This window comes from Styela clava, chromosome 4 (genome assembly GCF_964204865.1).
Source record: "Styela clava chromosome 4, kaStyClav1.hap1.2, whole genome shotgun sequence".
Lineage (NCBI taxonomy): Eukaryota > Metazoa > Chordata > Ascidiacea > Stolidobranchia > Styelidae > Styela > Styela clava.
The window spans coordinates 15,271,557-15,292,045 of NC_135253.1; the positions used below are offsets into that span (position 1 = coordinate 15,271,557).

A 20,489-nucleotide genomic window follows, 5' to 3' on the forward strand; every position below is an offset into this window, starting at 1 on the left:
CTCAAGAACACATGTTATCATAGGCGTAGCCAGGGATCCCCCCCCCCCCCCATCCATAAAAATAAATTTAACATTTTTAATACCATTTTCCGGCATTTGCAGTGAGACATCAATTCTAACGGCCATTCGAAACACCATTTTGCTTTATTCTTGAACGATTTACCGAAAACCTGACGTACTATTTATTATAGGGAAAGAATGTCCCTATTTCGCGTGTCTTTACCCCAGTACTATTTGACGCAATTTAGCGGAGCAAACCTTAACTCAACTTCTTCAGTCGCCAATAAGCACACAATAGATTGTAATGCCAAATATTCGTATATTGTAAAGTTGCACAAACGAATTGATCCAAATAACTATTAACTTTAATACACTCAAAGCCTCACTCATATTATATATATGTAATGAAACCAATTTTCTAACTTACAAAGGGCGACAAAACAAGCAACACCTGAGCGAGGGTGAAAGTACGTCATCAACTTTTTCGCAAAAAAATTTGCATGAATATATCATGAAAGAAAATGAAATCGGGCAGCGACCTTTTTTCGGGTGAATTACATGCACAGGTGATGCACTATTAACAATAAGCGGTAAAAAGTATCGAAATACACATTAACTATCTTCATGTACTCGCTACACTATTAATAATCCTTTCTCCAAATGAACCAACCGAGATTGATGAAAAAGCGCGCTTATATATATATAGCTTGGATAACTTCGACAGCAAAGTAAGTCTGTAGAGAGTCTATTTCGAGATATCAGTGGCTGTCTTTATGGAGTCTTGTTCGGACCAAAAGGTACGAGTGAGAGTCGTATTACCAAATTATAATATAATAAAAAAAATTTTGCCCCCCCCCCCCCCTCTCCCACAATTTGGGTGGCTACGATCTTGCATGTAACCAAGAGTTAAATATTAATAAATATTTCATTTCACGTAATTTCATATGAAGAAGGGGAAAAATTTGTCCCCTAACGAAACTATTGATTTTGAGTAGTAGATTTCAGGAATGTGATAAGGTATATTATTTATCAGCGTTTTTATTAGCACTCATGCTCCGTTAGCTGTGTAGATGTAGAAGATCTTGAATTTTTGCCTCCAGTGTCAGTCTTCCCGAATTGGCCACAACCAGTGCAAGGAGCAAATGAGTTCTCTATCAAGAAAATCAATATATATGTTAATTATCAAAAACAAAATATAACTAAATATATTCATTTGCAGTTAGGTACAGTGTTTTTTAATTCGATAACTTAATTACTGTTTTGTTTTAAACCTATATATATACCTAAAATATCAGACACCGTGTTAACAAATGGCCTGTGTTTGATCACTTCCCATCCACCTGGCCAATTTTCAAACTCTTTTTCCATCACCTTGTCGGGTTTCTGGTGTTCTGCGTGATTGTTCTGAATAATAAATTATTTGAATATACAATCATCAAGGATACCAAAGCCATTACACGATAAATACTACGTCAAATATATATATATATTTATATATTAGAAAAATGATGTATAAAGTATATAGATGTATATATATATCGGGTAATGGTAATAATTGATGAAACCGACTGATAGCCACACTTATACTTACACGAAACTCGTATTTGTTAGCTCTGCCAATAAAACCTCCAAATCCTCCATATTTAACATAAGATGTCTCGCATATACAAACAATGATTCCACCCGTCACTCCGAATATAAGAAATACGTACATTCCAATAAAGGCCTGGTAATTATAAACAACAAAAATTGTAATACTCTAATCAATTTTGGCGACAGTATATCAATCAGATGAGATTTTTCAACCACAATAATATTCTGGCTTCATTCTTGAAGGTTTTTCATCGGGAGAGAAGAGTAATTTTGCAGTCTTTGTTGACTATATTCTATATCAAACCATATTCATATATATACCGCGTCTTTCAAAAAATGGAAGTCCACTAACTTTCAGATCGAGTTGACCTTTTGCAGTAGCTGGAATGGCATCGGTCTCACATCTCGCTTCTAGATCACCAAACCTGATTTCACATTTTGAAAAGACAAGATATTATCAGCAGAGCAACTGAGCAGCGGAAATCAGAAAACTGCTACATCATAGAATAACTAAAACTCATTCATCAATGGTATATCAAAAAAGCTTGAATTATAATTTTCGCTAAATATCCAAAGAATCGTTACCATATATTTAGATATAATTTTTGACAAAGTTCTAAAACATTTATAGTTCAAATTATATTTTATAGAAAATAGTTATGAACGTTACAAAACTGGCTGGCTTATATTGAAGGACTTCTGTAACAAAACCATACCATTCGCGTTCCAGTTGTGAGATAATACCTTTGTCATATAATCTCGCCAAGTGGTCGTTGATCATTGGAAGAAACTGCCAGCCTTGTGGGACTGGGAATCCAAATTGGTATTTGTAAAACCCATCGCCCACCTAATGCATTGGGAAAGTTACCAATGTAAAAAGAGTAAAATGGCAGACATTTGACGAAAGTCAAAGTTTTGAGAGAGTCAATATACAAATCTAAAAAATCCGAGTTATTACTAAAAAGTTCAAGGTTTTGTTTATAATGATGACATTGTATCATATTTTCTTTCATGTTCTGGTTAGTATTACTTATTTTTGTTATCCTAGAATAAATGATAATGATATGATCCATTTGAAAAATTAATTTAAATACCATGTCGTAAATGCAGCTCTCTTTTATAGCGGTAACGACTTCTTTGAATGAAGCAATCATGATAAATTTTCCAGAAGTTATTTTATCTAATGCGTCTTCAATTGATTTAGATATGCTTGTGTTGTATCTTTTTTTCAAATGTTCCCACATAGAACTTTAGAATAAAATAATGTTAGGAAGTATTATAAATAAGCATAGATTCAAAGCAAAATTAGTTTATGAACAACAACATCATAACTATATTTGCAACTGTTTGAGTAGATTTTAATTATTATCCAGGATTCGGTGGGAAAGCATGTCATTCAAATTTGATACCGTAATTTGCAAAGGCCTCTCAATCAATTTTTTATATCTCGTACAAATGTAAACTAAACATAGAACATTTCAATCGACTTTCTAAATTTGTTTAAAAAGTCTGCAGTGGACTTGGGCCCACCTGAGAATCAGTTGTTGCCAAATTATATTTGTGAGAGACATTCACAAAAATTTTGAGCAAGAATAACCCGTAGGTTTCTATGTATTACCATTGTACTGATAATGCAGTACATCAGGGGTGTGCAACCTTTATTACAGGCGGGCCAAATATTGATAACTGGGTGAAACCGCAGGCCGCACCTTTTTTACCATGAGATTTCTAGCAGTTGCATGTACAAATATTTTGTTTATTGATCTTATGAAATGCGTTGTTTGCTTCGCACAAGCTAAGCTGTTTGGGAATTGTAACTTAATGGGCATAGATAATAAATTGGACTTCGTTATAGGCTTTGCAAAGCAGAAGCAGATACTTTCTATAATTTTGAAGGGGCGAAATTGAATCGTCAACCAAGACACGCGGTGTCGTGTTGGCACATTGTTACGTCACAATAACCGTTCGAATTTGTCAATCTCTTAAGATTTTAGAATGTCATTTCGATATTTGCGCGTCACTAAATCGAACCCTTGAATTCAATGATATTTTTCCCACGGCTCTTGCTAACATATAAAAAACTACAGATTTGTTGATATTATTTTTCTGTCGTTTCAACTACTAATTTTGCAGCTTTTCGGAGTTTTTATCCATTGCGAAAACAAGACAGACGCAGTAAAAAGAGTATAAGTATTCAAGTATAAGTATCAACTTCATAAATATCACATTCCACTGTAAGTGAAGAAAATATTGTTCGTATGAAATTCGGACGCTTAATTCACAAACGGTGATGATGAATACAAAGTCGACGAAAAAGATAAAATCAGAATAAAATAGCTCGAGTCCTGAATTTACTCCTTAGTAGTTGTCCTTAACAAGGAACTGTAGTTTGTTCACCTCTTTCGACAATAACACTATTGAATGGATTTGGCAATGGAAGAAAAATAAAAACGTTTGCAACATAGTAGGGTGTAACGCAGGATGAACAGGCAATACGGAATCGCAGGATTGGCGGTGCCTGTGAAGACTACGTATTACGCGTTCAGCCGGGAATTGGAATAACTCTCACATACCGGATCAAACTCGATTAAAAACTCGTTTTGCGGGCCGCATATCATTCAATATTGGCTCTTCTCCGCGGCCGCACAATTTTGCCTTGCGGACCGCATTTGGCCCGCGGGCCGCAGTTTGCACACCCCTGCAGTACATTATACCTATATGGTGCATCTCTTGCTTGAGGCAAGAACTTGGAAAGCATCGGATTCGACTCCATCATACCATAATCATACTCTTGTTGGCCAACCAACTCTTCTAAAGTCGTGATACCTGCATTGTCTGTTTGTGTCATGAAAGCTATAATATAAATGAATGATGAAAATTTAATGTTTACAAAGCGATATATATTCAATTTCAAATATCAGTATAAAATTGAATTATTGAAAAATAAGTACTACAATACCAACACATTTATAGAGTCGATATGCACATAACAACACTCACATATCATGCTTGCGGTATATGCGGACACAACTAACATCACAAAGCACCACCATATTCCACTCAAGACTTTCAATGATGCTGAACTGGAATGAACATAACGATTAAAAGCATTTAATAATAATAAATTCATGTATTCGTACAAAAAGGTATTAATGGGGCATATATACAAATATATATATATATAGATATAGCATTTATCTTAATTTTAGTAGTTTAATACCTAATCCCTTCTTAAAAATGTTGTAACAGGTGTCTAGCAATATTGCTTCTTTTTATTTTTCATGCTATCATGAATTTCGATCTGGCATGTAACGGACATACCAAAAGGAATTGAGGCTGAATTACAATGTGACACAGCAACGACTGTTATTATCATCTAGTAAGTTCAAATGGAAAATAGCTATAACTAATTTATTTTTGAATATCCCAGCTGTATGTAAATATATTCATATTAATATTAATACATACTATGGTAAGAGTTGAGACGATTGCTGTACGAGGGCTGCAAAATTGAACCAGAGACTATTCATAATTCCCATGTGTTCAGAGTGCTTCGCCCCTTCTCGCAAATCTCTCGCTGCTCTTCGAAATTCGTTTGGATTCTTATTATTGATGTAAGTCATAAGAAGAGATACCTATATTAACCGAAATTTTTCAATGTGAAGATTTTAAAATTGATTTGTGATACAAATGTAGAAATTTAGTTCGAGTAATCAACATATCAGTAGCCACGCGTTTACTCACCACGAAAAGAGAAGTATAGAGAACCACCCAACTCTCTTCTCTAAACGGAGCTAAAAACTGCCAAATACTGACATTCTGATCTCTTTCTACTCTCTCGGTTAACAAATACATTTTGGGCTGTTGGAATGCTGTAGTTATTCCGAAAGTATTCTCCAACATTATTCTGTTTCCTTCAATTGTTTTAGCCCAAAGGAATATATCGCACTAATATACATGAAAAATAAAAATGATTTGAGAACGACACATTTAAAAAGGAGTGAACGAATCTCAGATGGGATACGACGAAGTAAAGAGAGAAGACCGTAAACTTCAATCTATACATACCGTATTGTTGTCAAAGAGCTCATTAATTCTAGATTCGATATACTGTAGCGAGTGATTGTATCCTTCTCCAAATTCAATTGCAGATTGTTCATAAATAGTAAAGTTGAACCCTACTGACAACGAAAGCTCCACGATTAATTCATACAAAAAACCCGTATAAGAACCGGGAACTGGCATATTTGTCACTGGATCAGTTTTCCACGACAACCAAGGTGGGCTCTGAAAGAAATTATCCAAGGTTATTACGAACTGTAGATAATCTGCAGTATTGGTGAGAACCAAAAAGAATTAAATAGGACACGCTATGATGTTCCCCAGTGATAACGTATTTGCAATTTCAGGAATGCTAGCCAGACTGACAGTATAGAGCTGAGTCATCCCAGTGGTAAGAGTTCCAGTATACTATATCCACTTGAGTAAAAAACTACCAGAACAGTCGATGAGAACTGTAAACTTACGTGCTACGAAATCGATTTACTTACCCAGAGAACGCCCAAAACGAAATCTCTTTCAGGAAGAACAATATGCGATATTTTAAATGTAGGATAAGTTACAGTTATTTCTCCACGACTCCCGATATATCCACCAACAGAGAGCAATTCATGTTTTCCGTTTCCCTAGAAGTATATGATAATTACCACGACATATTACAATAGTCATTGGACATGAAGTGACTCTATTCGGTTTCAAATCTTTAGTACCTAAACATGGTTGAGGTTGTTATAAGTTCTATCACTTTTATTTTTTTTTTCAGATTTCCGCTAATTTACATTTTCACTATTTTATTTTGTGGGAACACTATTTTTAGAAATATGGGAACACTTTGTTCCGTCACAATTCACCGCCTCCGACCTAATCTGAGACCCTGCTGTTGGTACAGAAGGCAATAAAAATGTGTATCCAATAATGCACATTTGAATGGTAATATACTCCCAAAGTAGAAATTCTTACATTTTCGTCCATCACGTGAACATGTTCCACAACAAAAACAGTATTTGAATCCATTGGATTTAGATGGGTGAAAAACGTTTCGCTGCAAGTTCCTGGGTTGTAATTCTGTTGGAAAAATGTAATACTAAAATTTGAGTCTATAAGACCCAGTATTACTGCTTTCAATTAAAAAACAAAAATTTTTTTTCATTAAAAGATAGTTCCATAATTGATGGATCGGAACATTAGTGCATTACGTTTAAAATGTTTCGAATAAAAAATGACTGAGAAAAAATACCCATTTGAAGACAGATTCGTATTTGCATGGATTGAAGTTAGCAGCTATAGAAAACAGTTCATCTCCATGCCCAGCGTGTGAGCTCAGTTCCTCCGCCGGAGATCCGTCATGATCGTCATCATCACCGTGCGCTGGTGGACCACCACTGTCATGCATTCCATTGTTGGAATCTATTGTGCTGGTATTAGCGGCGTTAGTCATGCCCATTTCACCGTGAGCCCCTGATCTGATAACAAAGTTATAGTATGCGGTAGTATATCTCAAAACTGAAAATATTTTTCTCAATAACGATAGAGGATCAAGTAAATTTCACATTATGTTGCTAAATTAAGTATATAAGATTACAAGATAGCTTACTCTCTCCTCCGACGCGCGTGATCATGTCCAGAAGAGGAAGATTCAGAACCACCACCCCCAGATTGTTGGATGTCGGTTGAATTAATTTCATAAATAATACAACTTGCGTCAAATTCTACTCGCTGCAAAGAAATCATAGAAACACGTGAGTAATACTTCTTGCCAGTAGTATGTTGTGACAGGGGTTCTTAAGTTTCCATTATCCCTTCCCCATTCCTAACCAAAGTTCAGTTAAATTGATGTACATCAACATATTTTGATGAAGACATGTGTTACCTTTGAATATTGTGATTCCGATTTAGTGGTCGGACTTGATGAAACATTAGACTCAGTTGCAGCAGTTGTTGATGAAAATGAATCATCTTCTGACGCAGAATAGGTACCATTTACTGTCATATCTGGTCCGCAGAACAAATACTAAATGAGAGATTGAGGTCGCGATAGTTTGCGAAAAAAAACATATAACAAACTTAAAATTGACGATTTCAACAAAATAGGCATATTGTGCTAATTATCCATCCTTTATGTCAGTGAATTAGATTCCGAAAATTGAGTCGAAAAACGTTTAAGCAAATTTTCTGAAATACTAGACTTTATAGAATGCTTTGTTCAAATGTATCTTTCTATTGAACTTTGCTTTCACTGAAAATTCAAGAATTATTTTATCTTACAATATCAAATGGCATTTTTGGACATATTTGGTAATAGAAGTAATCAATACTAATTTTTGTAGCATTATGAGTTCGTGTAAAAATAATGATAATATATGTTATGTTAATGATTTTGAATTAGCTTTTGCCCGTTTAGTCTAGGCTACGTTTGTATAAAGCATAAATTGGGCCAATATTATTATCATTTTATTTAGTTTATGACCTTTCACCCCTAAATATGTAACAAGCAATCTTACTGAGCTGTGTCCGCTGTTCATGTTTGACAGGCAAACTCCATCTTCTTCTTTGTACATATGATGGACTTTTTTAGACTCTGTACAAGCTTCTATGATTGAACGCATAGCAATGTTCATCAAACCCAAAACAACATTCTGTAGAAATAGAAATTTGATTCGCGGGTGGTAATCGACCAATATTGATGCATTTCACAACATTACATTTACCGTGAACAATTCATGTCCATTTTCTGATAAGCTTGCATTCTTTTTGAGTATTTCCAATGTGAGTGGTGTAACCAGAGGACTGTGCAGAAATGTTATGCCCACTCCATCTTTCAAGAATTCGTGAAGAACGTGTGGATTCAAAAGCTATTGATTTAGATTTAGTAGTATTAGCATGCCTAACGGGCCGATACGTAGAAAAACATTATTCCTATTCACTGTAAATTGTATTTATAGTCACTGTATTAGAGGTTTGAAAGATGAGACGGACCAGTACTTCTATAACAGTCTAAGCTAAGGCCTTCTAACTCCGTTCTAAGTTTATATTTCAGTTTGGCGACGAATCGAAAACAACAACAGAAATAGCGTATAGTCAAATCCTGGTGTATTCTGATTTGCAGGTCATTTAGCCATTTCTACAACTTGGTGTCTTAGAATCACATTCACGACCAAGGTTTCCTTCTAAGCTGCGCAACCGCGCAATTGCGCAGTACCACCAGAACATTTGCGCAGTAAAATCTCATGCTCGCGCAGCAACATTTCGTTTTTAAATCGTGGCTCATATTTCATATGTCATTTATATTAACGCTAAACTAGAATGCTCGTTTTATGTTTCACGCGTATTCTGGTTAACACTAGTCATTGTGATGTCACACACGTGTCTGTCACGAATACCTTGATTTCTGTATGCCAGCGTGGGTCGGTTTTTAAAATTTTCATCGCGCGCTCTGAACTTCGTGTTGTCGACCCGGCAAAATCTTGTTATTGTCCGTAGTGTAATCGAACAGATGAAGATATGGGATGTTTTAGAATTTGAATAGGTATCAAATGTTGCAAAGCTGGTGCCCATTGTTTGTTACAGGAAATTTGTTGGTTGCTCGTAGCCGTATGGTTAAGCTAAACTAGTTGGAATTTGAAGAAAGGCTGAGTTTAAGCGAGTGCTAGCACTGTCGGCTCTTAAATCTCTAGATTGGTACACACGTGGCCATGAGCTTAAACTGAATGATACCCATGTTATATAGCGATGTTGTAAGCATGTTTCACCAGAAATTACTAAAAAAAAAGTTTTAAGCGTTTTCATATTCAGCATATTGACCAAAACCAATAATATACTAGTTTTCTTTAACTGACGTGTGAGTGAAATGTCTATTCAAGGAAGTAAAGCTAAAAATAAGAAAATTAATTTTTAAGTGGAATGGTTAAATACAACAGTGAAGTGTTCGACACTAATTTGCAATCTTGATACCGGTATGCATTAGCTAAAACAACTGCTAAAGTTTGCAAAATTTATTGCTTTTCCACGTCAAGGAAAGTTTGTCGGGAAGTGGCACCTGATAGTGATTTGGAAAAGGAAAATCCTGGGAGGGACTAAGAAGTTGACTATTAAAAACGCCATTTAAATCATAAAAAGCACATTGACGCACTAGATGCATTAACTCAGAAGCGAAACGTGGAAGCAAGAAGAGGTTGTTCGAACTTTTTCACCGCAATACCGACCGCTGAAGAAAGTGAAGTTTTGAAAACCCCGTCAAGTGAAATGAAGCCTCACACGGGTAGTGTTCCGCCACGTGTTCAGCTGTTGTCAGTGGCGTAGCCAGCCCAAAATTTTGGGGGGGGCCAAATTTGAAAATTTTAGAAATTATATTGGGTTTAAAACACCGTTCTTCAAGCGCCCGTACTTCAAGCGCAAAACAACAACAGTTGGTCACCAAGCAAACTGATTCAATTACTCAGCTGGATTTTTGTGAATACAAAATCCATTAATAAACAATTTTTTATTTGAAACAACAAATATTAACAACGCAATTTGAATAAGTAAAATACATCGCCCCAATTAAAAGTCCATCCTTCGCTTCCCGCCAACTATGCTCGACACAACTCGATTAATTTTCTCCTCGGTGACCATTTCACGGTGACAGTGAAGCACACACAAATCAGAAAGGCGATTGGACGTCATTGATGAGCGCAGCCATGTCTTTACCCGTTTCATGCATGAGAAAGACCGCTCAGCCTCAACGGTGGTTGCTAGTAGCGTCATAACGATCTGTATTGCGGTGTACACTAGAGATGTACCGATACCACTTTTGTCGCCGATACCGATACCGATCCGATACCAGCTAAAAACGCCGATACCGATACCGATACGCCGATACTACAAAAAGGCCGATATTCCGATACCGATACTATGTAATTATTACTTAATTAGGTGTGCTGTGTAGGGCAGACGGATTAAAACAATGGTCTTTGAGCGTTGTTCATGGTACACATTATTTCAGATCGAAAAAAAAAGATATATCACATAATATGAAATTGATGTTTGGTGTTTGCTTCAACTGATTAAGATACATTGTACAGTAAGGCTAGTAATCTCGGTGTTCAATTGAAACTCATAAGCCGGGATGTCCAATTTGAACTTGATATGAATATCGCGACCTTCGAATATCGTTATTCGAGTTTAAAAGAATATCGAATATCCCCACACATTCTAGCGCCGCCGTCCTACGTTCAAATTAAAATCATTTTACAAATATTTTTTTTCGTGGCTAATCGTAATCGTCGACGCAATAAGTCAAAGCCAAATTGAAAGAATATCAAACAGCACCGACAAAAAGAAGGCCTACCTATAACGGTCGAGGATGTTTTTTTACTTTACTATTTTATAATATAAAATATTTTACAATTGCTATCATAAATTTTGAATTTCGAAATTTAGTTTATCGATGTCGACGGACTAAATGACACTCGTACTTGACGACAAACAGTCAGCATTTATAGCCGTGCCAAAAGTCCTTGTGCCGTTAATAAGGACCCCAATTCCACTGTATGATTTAAAACTGGGCGCCTAGTTGCTTTTTGTTATGTGCTGTGTTGATATATTTCTTCATAATTACTATGTAATATTAAAAATGTCAATATAAAAAATTGACAGCGAAAATAGCCAAATTAGTTGAACTAGTTTGGCTGATAAATAGCTAAAAACACGTGAATCCTATTCTTTCGCGGGGGTGGGGACATGTATGTCTCATAGCGCACGATCTCTCCAGACAAAAAATAAATTAAAAAGTAGTATTCCAACTTATCTTTTAAAACATTCTGGACCATATCAAAAATATAAATATATCGGAAATATCGGCCTTAATTCAACCGATACCGATACATGGCCGATACCAAAAAAATGGCCGATATTGCCGATACCGATACCCGATACCGATACATCGGTACATCTCTAGTGTACACGCTTGACGAGACAAGATGCCACAAAACTGGTGGATTAGGAATGGAATTCTTGAAAATTTTGGGGGGGGGGCCATGGCCCCACTGCCCCCCCCCCCTGGCTACGCCTATGGCTGTTGTCCCGCAAATTAATAAATAGTCGCATGTCAACATACACTAAATTGCCACATTCATGGTGAAGCAAAAATTACGGCTTCGAATTTTTGATAAGCATAGACTTCGTCGCCAGGGAAGAAATCATGCGGAGCATAAGACAAGCAAAATTTCATACTCTGATTTTGATGAAAGCAATGATGTTTCAACAACAAAAATGTCGAGATTGTACATCAAGTATTGTACTTTGGATGATTGTCGCTTGATTCAGCAATAAACACAACAAACATGGACAAAATGTATAAACCTTGGAAAGGCACGAAACCAAAGAGAAGCTATTTGAGTTAAACGTGTGCTTTGTTCGCATACCGACAATACATAATAAGCTACTATTATTACATTTCACAAAGTTTGCAAATAATTTAGGATTCTGCTCAGCCTTAAAATAGTCTTGCTCAGTAAAAACAATATTTGCGCAGTGTGTAATTTTCTTAGAGGGAACACTGATGACGACTCGAACAAATTAGCCCGACTAGCCACTCTGATTCTCAGTTAACCTCCCAAATGTATGGATGTAATGTATGAATTCAAATAGTATATATCTTACCACGTTCGGAATAAACCAATGATTGTTACTTGTTGATAATCGAAGTTGACGAGCTATTGTCATAATTTGCAATAATCTTGTATACGAGCAAACAAGAACGTATGTCCTGTGGAAAAAATAAAGTGACATTTACGTCAAGGTTTTTTCAAGTACGTCCCGATAACTTCGAAACACACCTTGGCTCTTGAGTTAAGTAAATGAATTATTTCAAATTTTCACGGATAATTCACGTCAATAATTTCAGCTGTATCAAGTTCTCAAATAACTGAATTGTTTAATACGGAACCTGTATCCTTTTCTTCTCGCAGCTATTAATTTTTGACGTATACTATCATCATTCCCAACTGCCTCATATGCACCAATATCAATTCCTTTATCGCGAACGTCCTGCATATCTTGGAATGTATACTTTATTTCTGTAAATTGATTTTTGAAAAGTGTTTTTATATAAATAAAGTCGAAATCATCGCAATTTTTAAAAAGGTCATGTTGAGTTGAAGTGAACCTTCAAAACCTTTAACGCATTGAAAAAATCCGATATGTTTTCGCGTGGATTCACACAGGTGCTGATGTAAAGCCTTGGGACCTCACCGTCGTTATTCTGATAAAGTACAGCTGCTGATGTCCATTCATATTCAACCATGGCTTTCAACATTGTTGCTGTCAAGACGGAGTCACTTGGAAACATGTAGATCGCTCTGGCATGTAAAATCAAATTCATATTTTATTAACTGGAATAAAGCATTGTTACGTATTAACAATATCCATAAAAACGAAGTTCGAAAGTTCACTCAACTAATATCATATGAATTCATCGATTCAAATTTGGAATTATTTCTTTGTTTCAAAGCTTTATCTGAAGCAGTCATGAAAAATTAATTTGGGAAATTTTCTATATATATACGTGTTACCTGCTATAGGGCAAATTACTATCGCAAGAAGTTTCTGTACCAGACACAAAGAAAAATGGCAAAATCTGGAACAAAGATTCAATTGCCGCACACTTGACATGACGAGATGAAACAAACACCGCTGTCAGTTTTGAATTCTTGAGAATATCTAAACCGAGACAAACAATTGAATGAAATATTAAATGAGGTAGTCAAAGCATGAGAAAAATATTTCAGATAATTTGTAATTAGGCTGATTTAAACGATCAGTTTTACAGATTAATGCGACACATGCGGACCACTGGATTAAATAGGATACTGCTTTAAATAAGGAGATAGATGTAAGGGAGAGGTGTGCTCAAACCCATGATCCGCAGACTAAACCGCTACCCAAATAGCAAATGATCTCAAAACACATGTTACTTGTATATCTGCTTCATCAGGTTGAATTTTCTTAAATGGTGTAAACTAAAATTGAGTATGCCTAACAATCATTACGATAAGCGCAGGGTTTTCCAAACTATGTGCCGCCAAGGTCTTGGAAGTGTGCCGCAAATTTTCACAAAATTCCCGAGATTTTATCACAATAATTAACACCGCAACATGAACTTTATTATATTGCAATCAGTAATGGGGCAGACAATTTAAAAAGAGTTTTAAAGTGATATTACTTCCATAATTCTTCACATTTCATTTTTCACATGAAATATTTAGAGTTCTTAATTTTACCACAAACTTCGCCATGCGAATTTTCTATCAGTATATATCAGTACAATATATGCGACACAATATATATAGTATATACAACAAAATATTTTTTTCATTTCTATTTTCATGATTCTGCATATATTAATTCTCTGTTTTAATCTTGTTGTTAGTACGCCGCGAGCTGAAAAAGTTTGGAAACCCCTGCTGGATAAAGCGATGTTCGAATATACATTAATTCAAATTATGGGATGGGACCTGCTAGATTTTCCGTGAAGTCGATGTCAAATTTTGTTGACTGTACTGAATAAATATCAGAAATTTGATATTTATCGGTATAACTCTTCAGTGCGTTTTCAATCTCTTCTGCCAGATATTTTTCAGAATTATCATGAAGAATACCTGCATGAGTACAATAGGAATTGGATTACTGAAAACGTATTTTAATTTTCACGAAGAAAATCAGGTGTTTTGATGTATTGTTACAGAACGCTATTTATTTAAACAAAATAAAAACAAGATTTTAAAAACAAAATTGACTTGTATGACGTATTTACCCTATCAGAGCACTCGACGAGTAGTCACCCAAACGGAAGATAGCTGCTGAGTTTGAGTATGCTGGAGAATGATGATTCTTCCTTACCTATTTAATAACTCATATATACGTTGAACAAGATGACATACTATTTTTTTATAGCCAGGCGCATACTGAATAGCCAACACAATAGACAATCATTATGTGAGAATGTGAGATTTCATCCATGTTCGAATTATTGGAATCAGGAATTTGTTCACCTTTACGATATAAATATTAGCATCTGTTATATTATACTGGATATATATTTTACTGGATGAACAATCATTATGGGAGATTTCATCCAAGTTTTTAAAAAAATATTGGTATCAGAAAATTGGAAACTTTTCCAATCTAAATGTTATCATCACTCAATCATACCGATATTGGGTTCGTATCAGTTTCGGTCACAATTATATTGAAAAATATCCAATTTGCCCTATTCATCGAAATTTCCACATTCAAATCACCTAACAGCAAGGGTTGAATGAGCGTAAACGCGTAACATACATACCTATTCTTATCAAAATCTTCGGTTTTCCATGACCTCCCATCATCATCGCACTTGCGAAAGATGCGTATACCATCAAAACGAAGAAAATTCGGATTTTATTCAACATATCTGCAACATAACTTCAAAGTCTCTTACCCAAGATAAAGTTGCTTGAAACTGGAAAACACATTTGTAAAAAGGCTACTAAATATGGATATTTAACACGACAAACAATAAGGTCGTCGGAAAATAATTAGTTTTTGTCATTCATGTTAAACTGTTACCAGGAGAATATGTAAGTCGTACGTGAGTAACATTGGCAACTATATCAGTTAGCAACGCAAAGTATCGTTTTATTTTCATTCCAGCATGACAATACAAAATAGTTTCTTATACTGTTATGAAAAAGCATTACTTCGTATTACTACATTGGTTTATTAATGATTTTCAATCAATTTTTTTTAAAATAAGTTCATCAAGTCAAAGAAATTGTATATATAAATATATATATATGAATGACGTAAAGATATCAACATGAATATTTCATTGTTCGGGAACAAAAACCTACTACTGTAGTTGAATATATTCATTTCTTTTTAGAAAATGTTGTAGTTATGTTCAGACTTTTATGCACTTAATTTAACGATATCGAGTCTATGATGTACAATGTTGCATATCCCGAGCCACCAAACTTAGTAGTAAGACGAATCATCTATGAGTAATGAAAAGACGTGTAAAGTATTTACATGTCGTTATGTTACTCAGAAATTTGGCTCTCGAATAAATTTTAATTGATAATCCTGACACTGCGCCGACCACTCAGCCATATAGCCAGGGTTACCATCGACCTAGAGCCAAAAATAAGCACGAGTGTCACAAGCTTTTTTTTTTTTTGGAGTCTCTTCCGCACTCCATTTTTTATCCACTCAAGTTTTTTTTATTAGAAGTCGCTTCGAACACAGTTGTATGCGGGCTCAAAATCGCAAAAAGGCACAAAGTCACAACCAGACACAACTTCTGAAGCAGGGGTCGGCACATTTTGTCGCTCGCGGGCCAAAATCAAGGGTTACAAATCTTGGCGGGTGCACAACTGAACGGGTGACTGATGAATCAACATTATTTACACAGATCAGAAGTTTAAATAGAAAGCGAAAACTGCGACAACTCGTGGGCTCATGTCGCTTACCTATGCAAAAAATTTACAAATGGCATCTAATTGGACACTATTTGTTCCATCACGCTTAATATCTTCAACATCAGGTGACAATACTGGATGAAGCCAAAGTTAGAACCTTTTCTAAATGGGTATCACTCATCCTATAGTTCTCCGTACTGAAAATTTTCTTTTGTCCGAGTAATTGAAAAACGATTTTTTTCATAAAAAGAAGAAGAATTATTAAAGAAGAACAACAACATAATAACGATTCATAGGTTTACTCCGTGTCCAATAATCTGCACTTCAGACGTAGATTATAAAATTAAATTACGGTTAAAATTCGCAGCCACGGGGCTGATTATTTATTTTACTCCGCGGGCCGTAGGTTTCTGACCCATGCTCTGAACCTAAAGTCTTCATACTTGCGTTTTCCGCAATGCTTCTTGTGTTTTGTGGTAGTATTGTGGGCACTAATTGCTGTTTTTCCTCTTTCTCGCAGTCGCAATAGCAGCATGGAGCATAGCTATTACACTTTCGGCTTTGTTAGATATTAAAAAATTCCTTTTTATATTCGAAACGGAACTCATGATTTAAATTGTGATTAGTCCCTAAAAAAACAGCAACTATTGTAACTGTTCTATTCAATTAAAGAGTCCAGCTGCACACTAACACAAATGTATTTCTGTAACGCTTCGTCCGACCAGAGTCAGACTTCCTCAGACAAGCAGTTTACAACAATGGCAAGAAAGAAAATTTGCTAAATGAATTTGAAATATCAAATCAAGTATGACGTAACAATGCATAAACATTTAATTTGCATTTAGCCGTAGAAGTAATGATTGGGAAGATTAGAACCACAAATATCAGTGGAGCTCATTTCAGATGTAATTGAAAAAAATAAAATAAAAAAAGGGTTTTATTATTGCATTTACGAAAATGATGGGTAACTAAATGTAATTGAAATTATGGGCACTTAGAGAACCACGAGGAAGTAAACCAACATTTAAACATAAATCAAAGCTTAGTCGGCGAGACCGGAAGGTCGTTAAATATCGTATAACAGAACATCTGAGAAGTATTACGAAAAGGAAATATGATTTAGTAGTGGGAGAACACTTCAACAAACTGGGACATTCAATAAGTGACTTTTCAGTAACTGGAATAAAAAAACTATTCAGAGACCAGGGCTATCGACAAACAGTAGAAGCATACTACATCAACAAATTCGGAACATTGGAACCAAAAGGACTCAATTCACGGGAGAAATAGACTGTAGACTCATCTAAGAATTATTATTTAATAATAATTTTCATTCCAACGTCATATAATATTTAAATTTAACAATCACTCTTTTTCTTAAGTTTATATTATTACTCGCCCCTTGATTGGCGTTTTATTTTACTATTTTCAAGTGTTCCAAGTTTTTTTTTTAATTATAATTCGAAACCTTGGAGTTATGTGCTTGCGATAATTTTTTTATTTATTTTCTTTTGTCCTACTCGACATATGCTAGATGGTTAATTTATTCATTTATTATTATGAATTAATATTATATTTTAACGCTATTTAAGATCAAAATTCAGCAATAACTTTTAACCTTTTTTAATTTTGAAATTGGTCCTCACCAGACTAAGCCTTGATTTATGTTTAAATGTTGGTTTACTTCCTCGTGGTTCTCTAAGTGCCCATAATTTCAATTACATTTAGTTACCCATCATTTTCGTAAATGCAATAATAAAACCCTTTTTTTATTTTATTTTTTTCAATTACATCTGAAATGAGCTCCACTGATATTTGTGGTTCTAATCTTCCCAATCATTACTTCTACGGCTAAATGCAAATTAAATGTTTATGCATTGTTACGTCATACTTGATTTGATATTTCAAATTCATTTAGCAAATTTTCTTTCTTGCCATTGTTGTAAACTGCTTGTCTGAGGAAGTCTGACTCTGGTCGGACGAAACGTTACAGAAATACATTTGTGTTAGTGTGCAGCTGGACTCTTTAATTGAATAGAATAGTCATGTTTATTCCAGCTACAGTATCCTTGCAGTATACGCATACGGATCCACTAGCATAAAGGCATAGGGAAAAGATAGGAAGTTAGTCTCGCGCAACCCAACTCAAATTTATATTGTAACTGTGACGCGGTTTGCCTGGAAATGCCGCGAACCCCATCGTTACCAGAAACAGTTCGCGATGGGAGTGAGAGTCACTAGGTCACGTCGATACGTCACAATAATGACACAGCGAAGCGCGAATAATGATAAACAGCGTCCCTCGTTTTCACAGAAGCTTTGTACCAAAACAAGAACGAGTCTTCAATGTTTCTAAGAAAAAATAAACATGCAACTCAAAAATAAGCACAAATCTTAGAAATAAGCACGATAGGGTAACCCTGTATATAGCAGAGTCCAATGAACTGAAAAATATTTTAACGCATGATGACCGGACTAGCGTTCGCGTCTTGGCGGCATTACCTATTTATTTCAGCTATTGTGTAAGTATATGAAGTCACTATTATGGTGTTCGCAGTAATTACAGGAACGATAGCGGGCTTATTTGCTGTCATTGCTCACATTAAGTTGAAGTCAATGAGACCAGTCGACAGAGTTTTTAGGAGATTTTCGTATACGTTGTTACCTATCCCAAAGCAGGTAACGAAAATATGGTGTCAAATATTCCATGTTTCCTGGCCTTTATATGTAATTCACAATATATACTACAAAACACTTCATTTGAATCACTATATATACACCTCACAAAGTTGGTAAAGATACATGAAATGAAGTTCGTTATTTTACCTTTTTATATACGGGCTGGTCAAAAACTGAACCCATTAACGTCTCAATCACTTCTACGAAAATGCAGAGAATTTATTTAACACCTGAAATTCTGTTTGTGCATGATTGTACCCAAACGTTCCAGTAATCCAAAACGTTTCGCTTAGAAGTTATATTCTCTCCTATATATGATCCACATGACCTGGATTCTGTTTTGACGGCCACACTGTATCTTTGTAGGAACGACTTGGATGCAAGAGATAGCATGGCTAATATGCATTGACATTGCATTGACATCTCTTTCATCGATCTAAGTTTAATATTTACTTTTTAGAAATTTGGCTTGTACTGTACTATCATCTCAGCCGTCATATAAAAAAAAAATCCTTTCGTATATTGACCGAAAATTTATAGCTCGGCCTGCAAACAAACATTTCTCGTCGAGTATTTGCTTGAAATATTTTCATAAAATGGTACCATTAACACCAAACCCAGGAACACGGGAAAATTTATGACGAATTTTTGCACTGGAAATGTAATACTTGGAAGTTGGTTTAACCACACTTTGAATTCTCGGGAGGTGAGTAATAACAATGTATTCGAAATAATTATCTGCTAACAAGCATATTCTGAATTCAAAACGATATCGGTTCATAACTGCAGAAATACCAAAAAGATAAGGAACGAATATACTTTGTCACCTACGAAGATTTAAAGAAAGATCTAAAAAAAGAAGTTGAATTATTATCAAAATTTATTGAAAAAAAATTGTCAGTGAAACAGATGGATGACATTTCAAAACATTGCACGTTCGACAGTATGAGTAAAAACGAAAGTATTTCTATTTTTATTTCTAAACATTTCTATTTATGAGAAAAAGGGCATTGCCATGAAAATGTCAAAGTTCATGAGAAAGGGACGAGTCGGTGACTGGAAAAATCATTTCACGATATGATGATATGAAACACGGTATGATGATGTATGTATCCACTCGTTATCAGGAAATTTTTGGTATACACTATTTTTAATATTTGTATTTCGAATTAGGAGTCTGAGAAAGTACAACAGATATATATAGTACTTTGTGTAAAATTGGTGTTCTCTTTGCGGGCCCCTAAAATTTGTTGTTTGGGACGCCCTGCTCTAGTTCATTTTATGAACACGAAAGCCAAAATGAAGTAGTGCAGGTTGGATATCTTTTCGATACCCGACTCCGGTACACTTGCCGACTTCGAATGACCAGAAAGCAACGATTGTGAATGCGGAACGACCACAAGGTGCGCAATTTAATATTTTCGATGACGTCATCACTCAAAAGTTCGTAGCGAAAATGAATCACATAGAGTCCACATAAATTTTTAAAAAGATAGCCTTCAAGCGACAAATATAATCTTCAACCTCTGAAAGTTTTAAAGCAATTGATCCTGCAACTGAAGGAGAAAGCGGTTTATCATAACAACAACAAAAAGAAAAATACCAAGTCCATTTCGTGTCCAACAAGTGATCCATAAGTGAAACGGCGTTTGACTCCAACTCGCCAAAGTTGCAATTTGAAATTTAGTAATTGTGTGTGGTGGCTGATTCAGTGGAAGAATG

At 35.2% G+C, this 20,489-nt stretch overlaps 1 protein-coding gene across 1 annotated transcript; it reads right to left on the minus strand.

Annotated features, from left to right (window-relative positions):
• Positions 1-864: 864 nt before the first annotated feature.
• LOC120326407 (uncharacterized) lies at positions 865-15,118 on the minus strand. Its single transcript, XM_039392692.2, has 24 exons — positions 14,975-15,118; positions 14,145-14,288; positions 13,203-13,350; positions 12,883-12,989; positions 12,578-12,707; positions 12,292-12,397; positions 8,361-8,504; positions 8,154-8,288; positions 7,523-7,663; positions 7,247-7,368; positions 6,890-7,115; positions 6,613-6,717; positions 6,144-6,278; positions 5,662-5,880; positions 5,338-5,541; positions 5,062-5,228; positions 4,594-4,676; positions 4,308-4,446; positions 2,688-2,841; positions 2,310-2,440; positions 1,946-2,018; positions 1,592-1,726; positions 1,284-1,404; positions 865-1,151 (listed from the first exon to the last, which is right to left on the minus strand). Exons 1-24 carry the CDS (start codon positions 15,078-15,080, stop codon positions 1,042-1,044), a joined length of 3,285 nt encoding a protein of 1,094 aa, XP_039248626.2. The 5' UTR covers positions 15,081-15,118; the 3' UTR covers positions 865-1,041.
• Between the last annotated feature and the right edge of the window lie 5,371 nt (positions 15,119-20,489).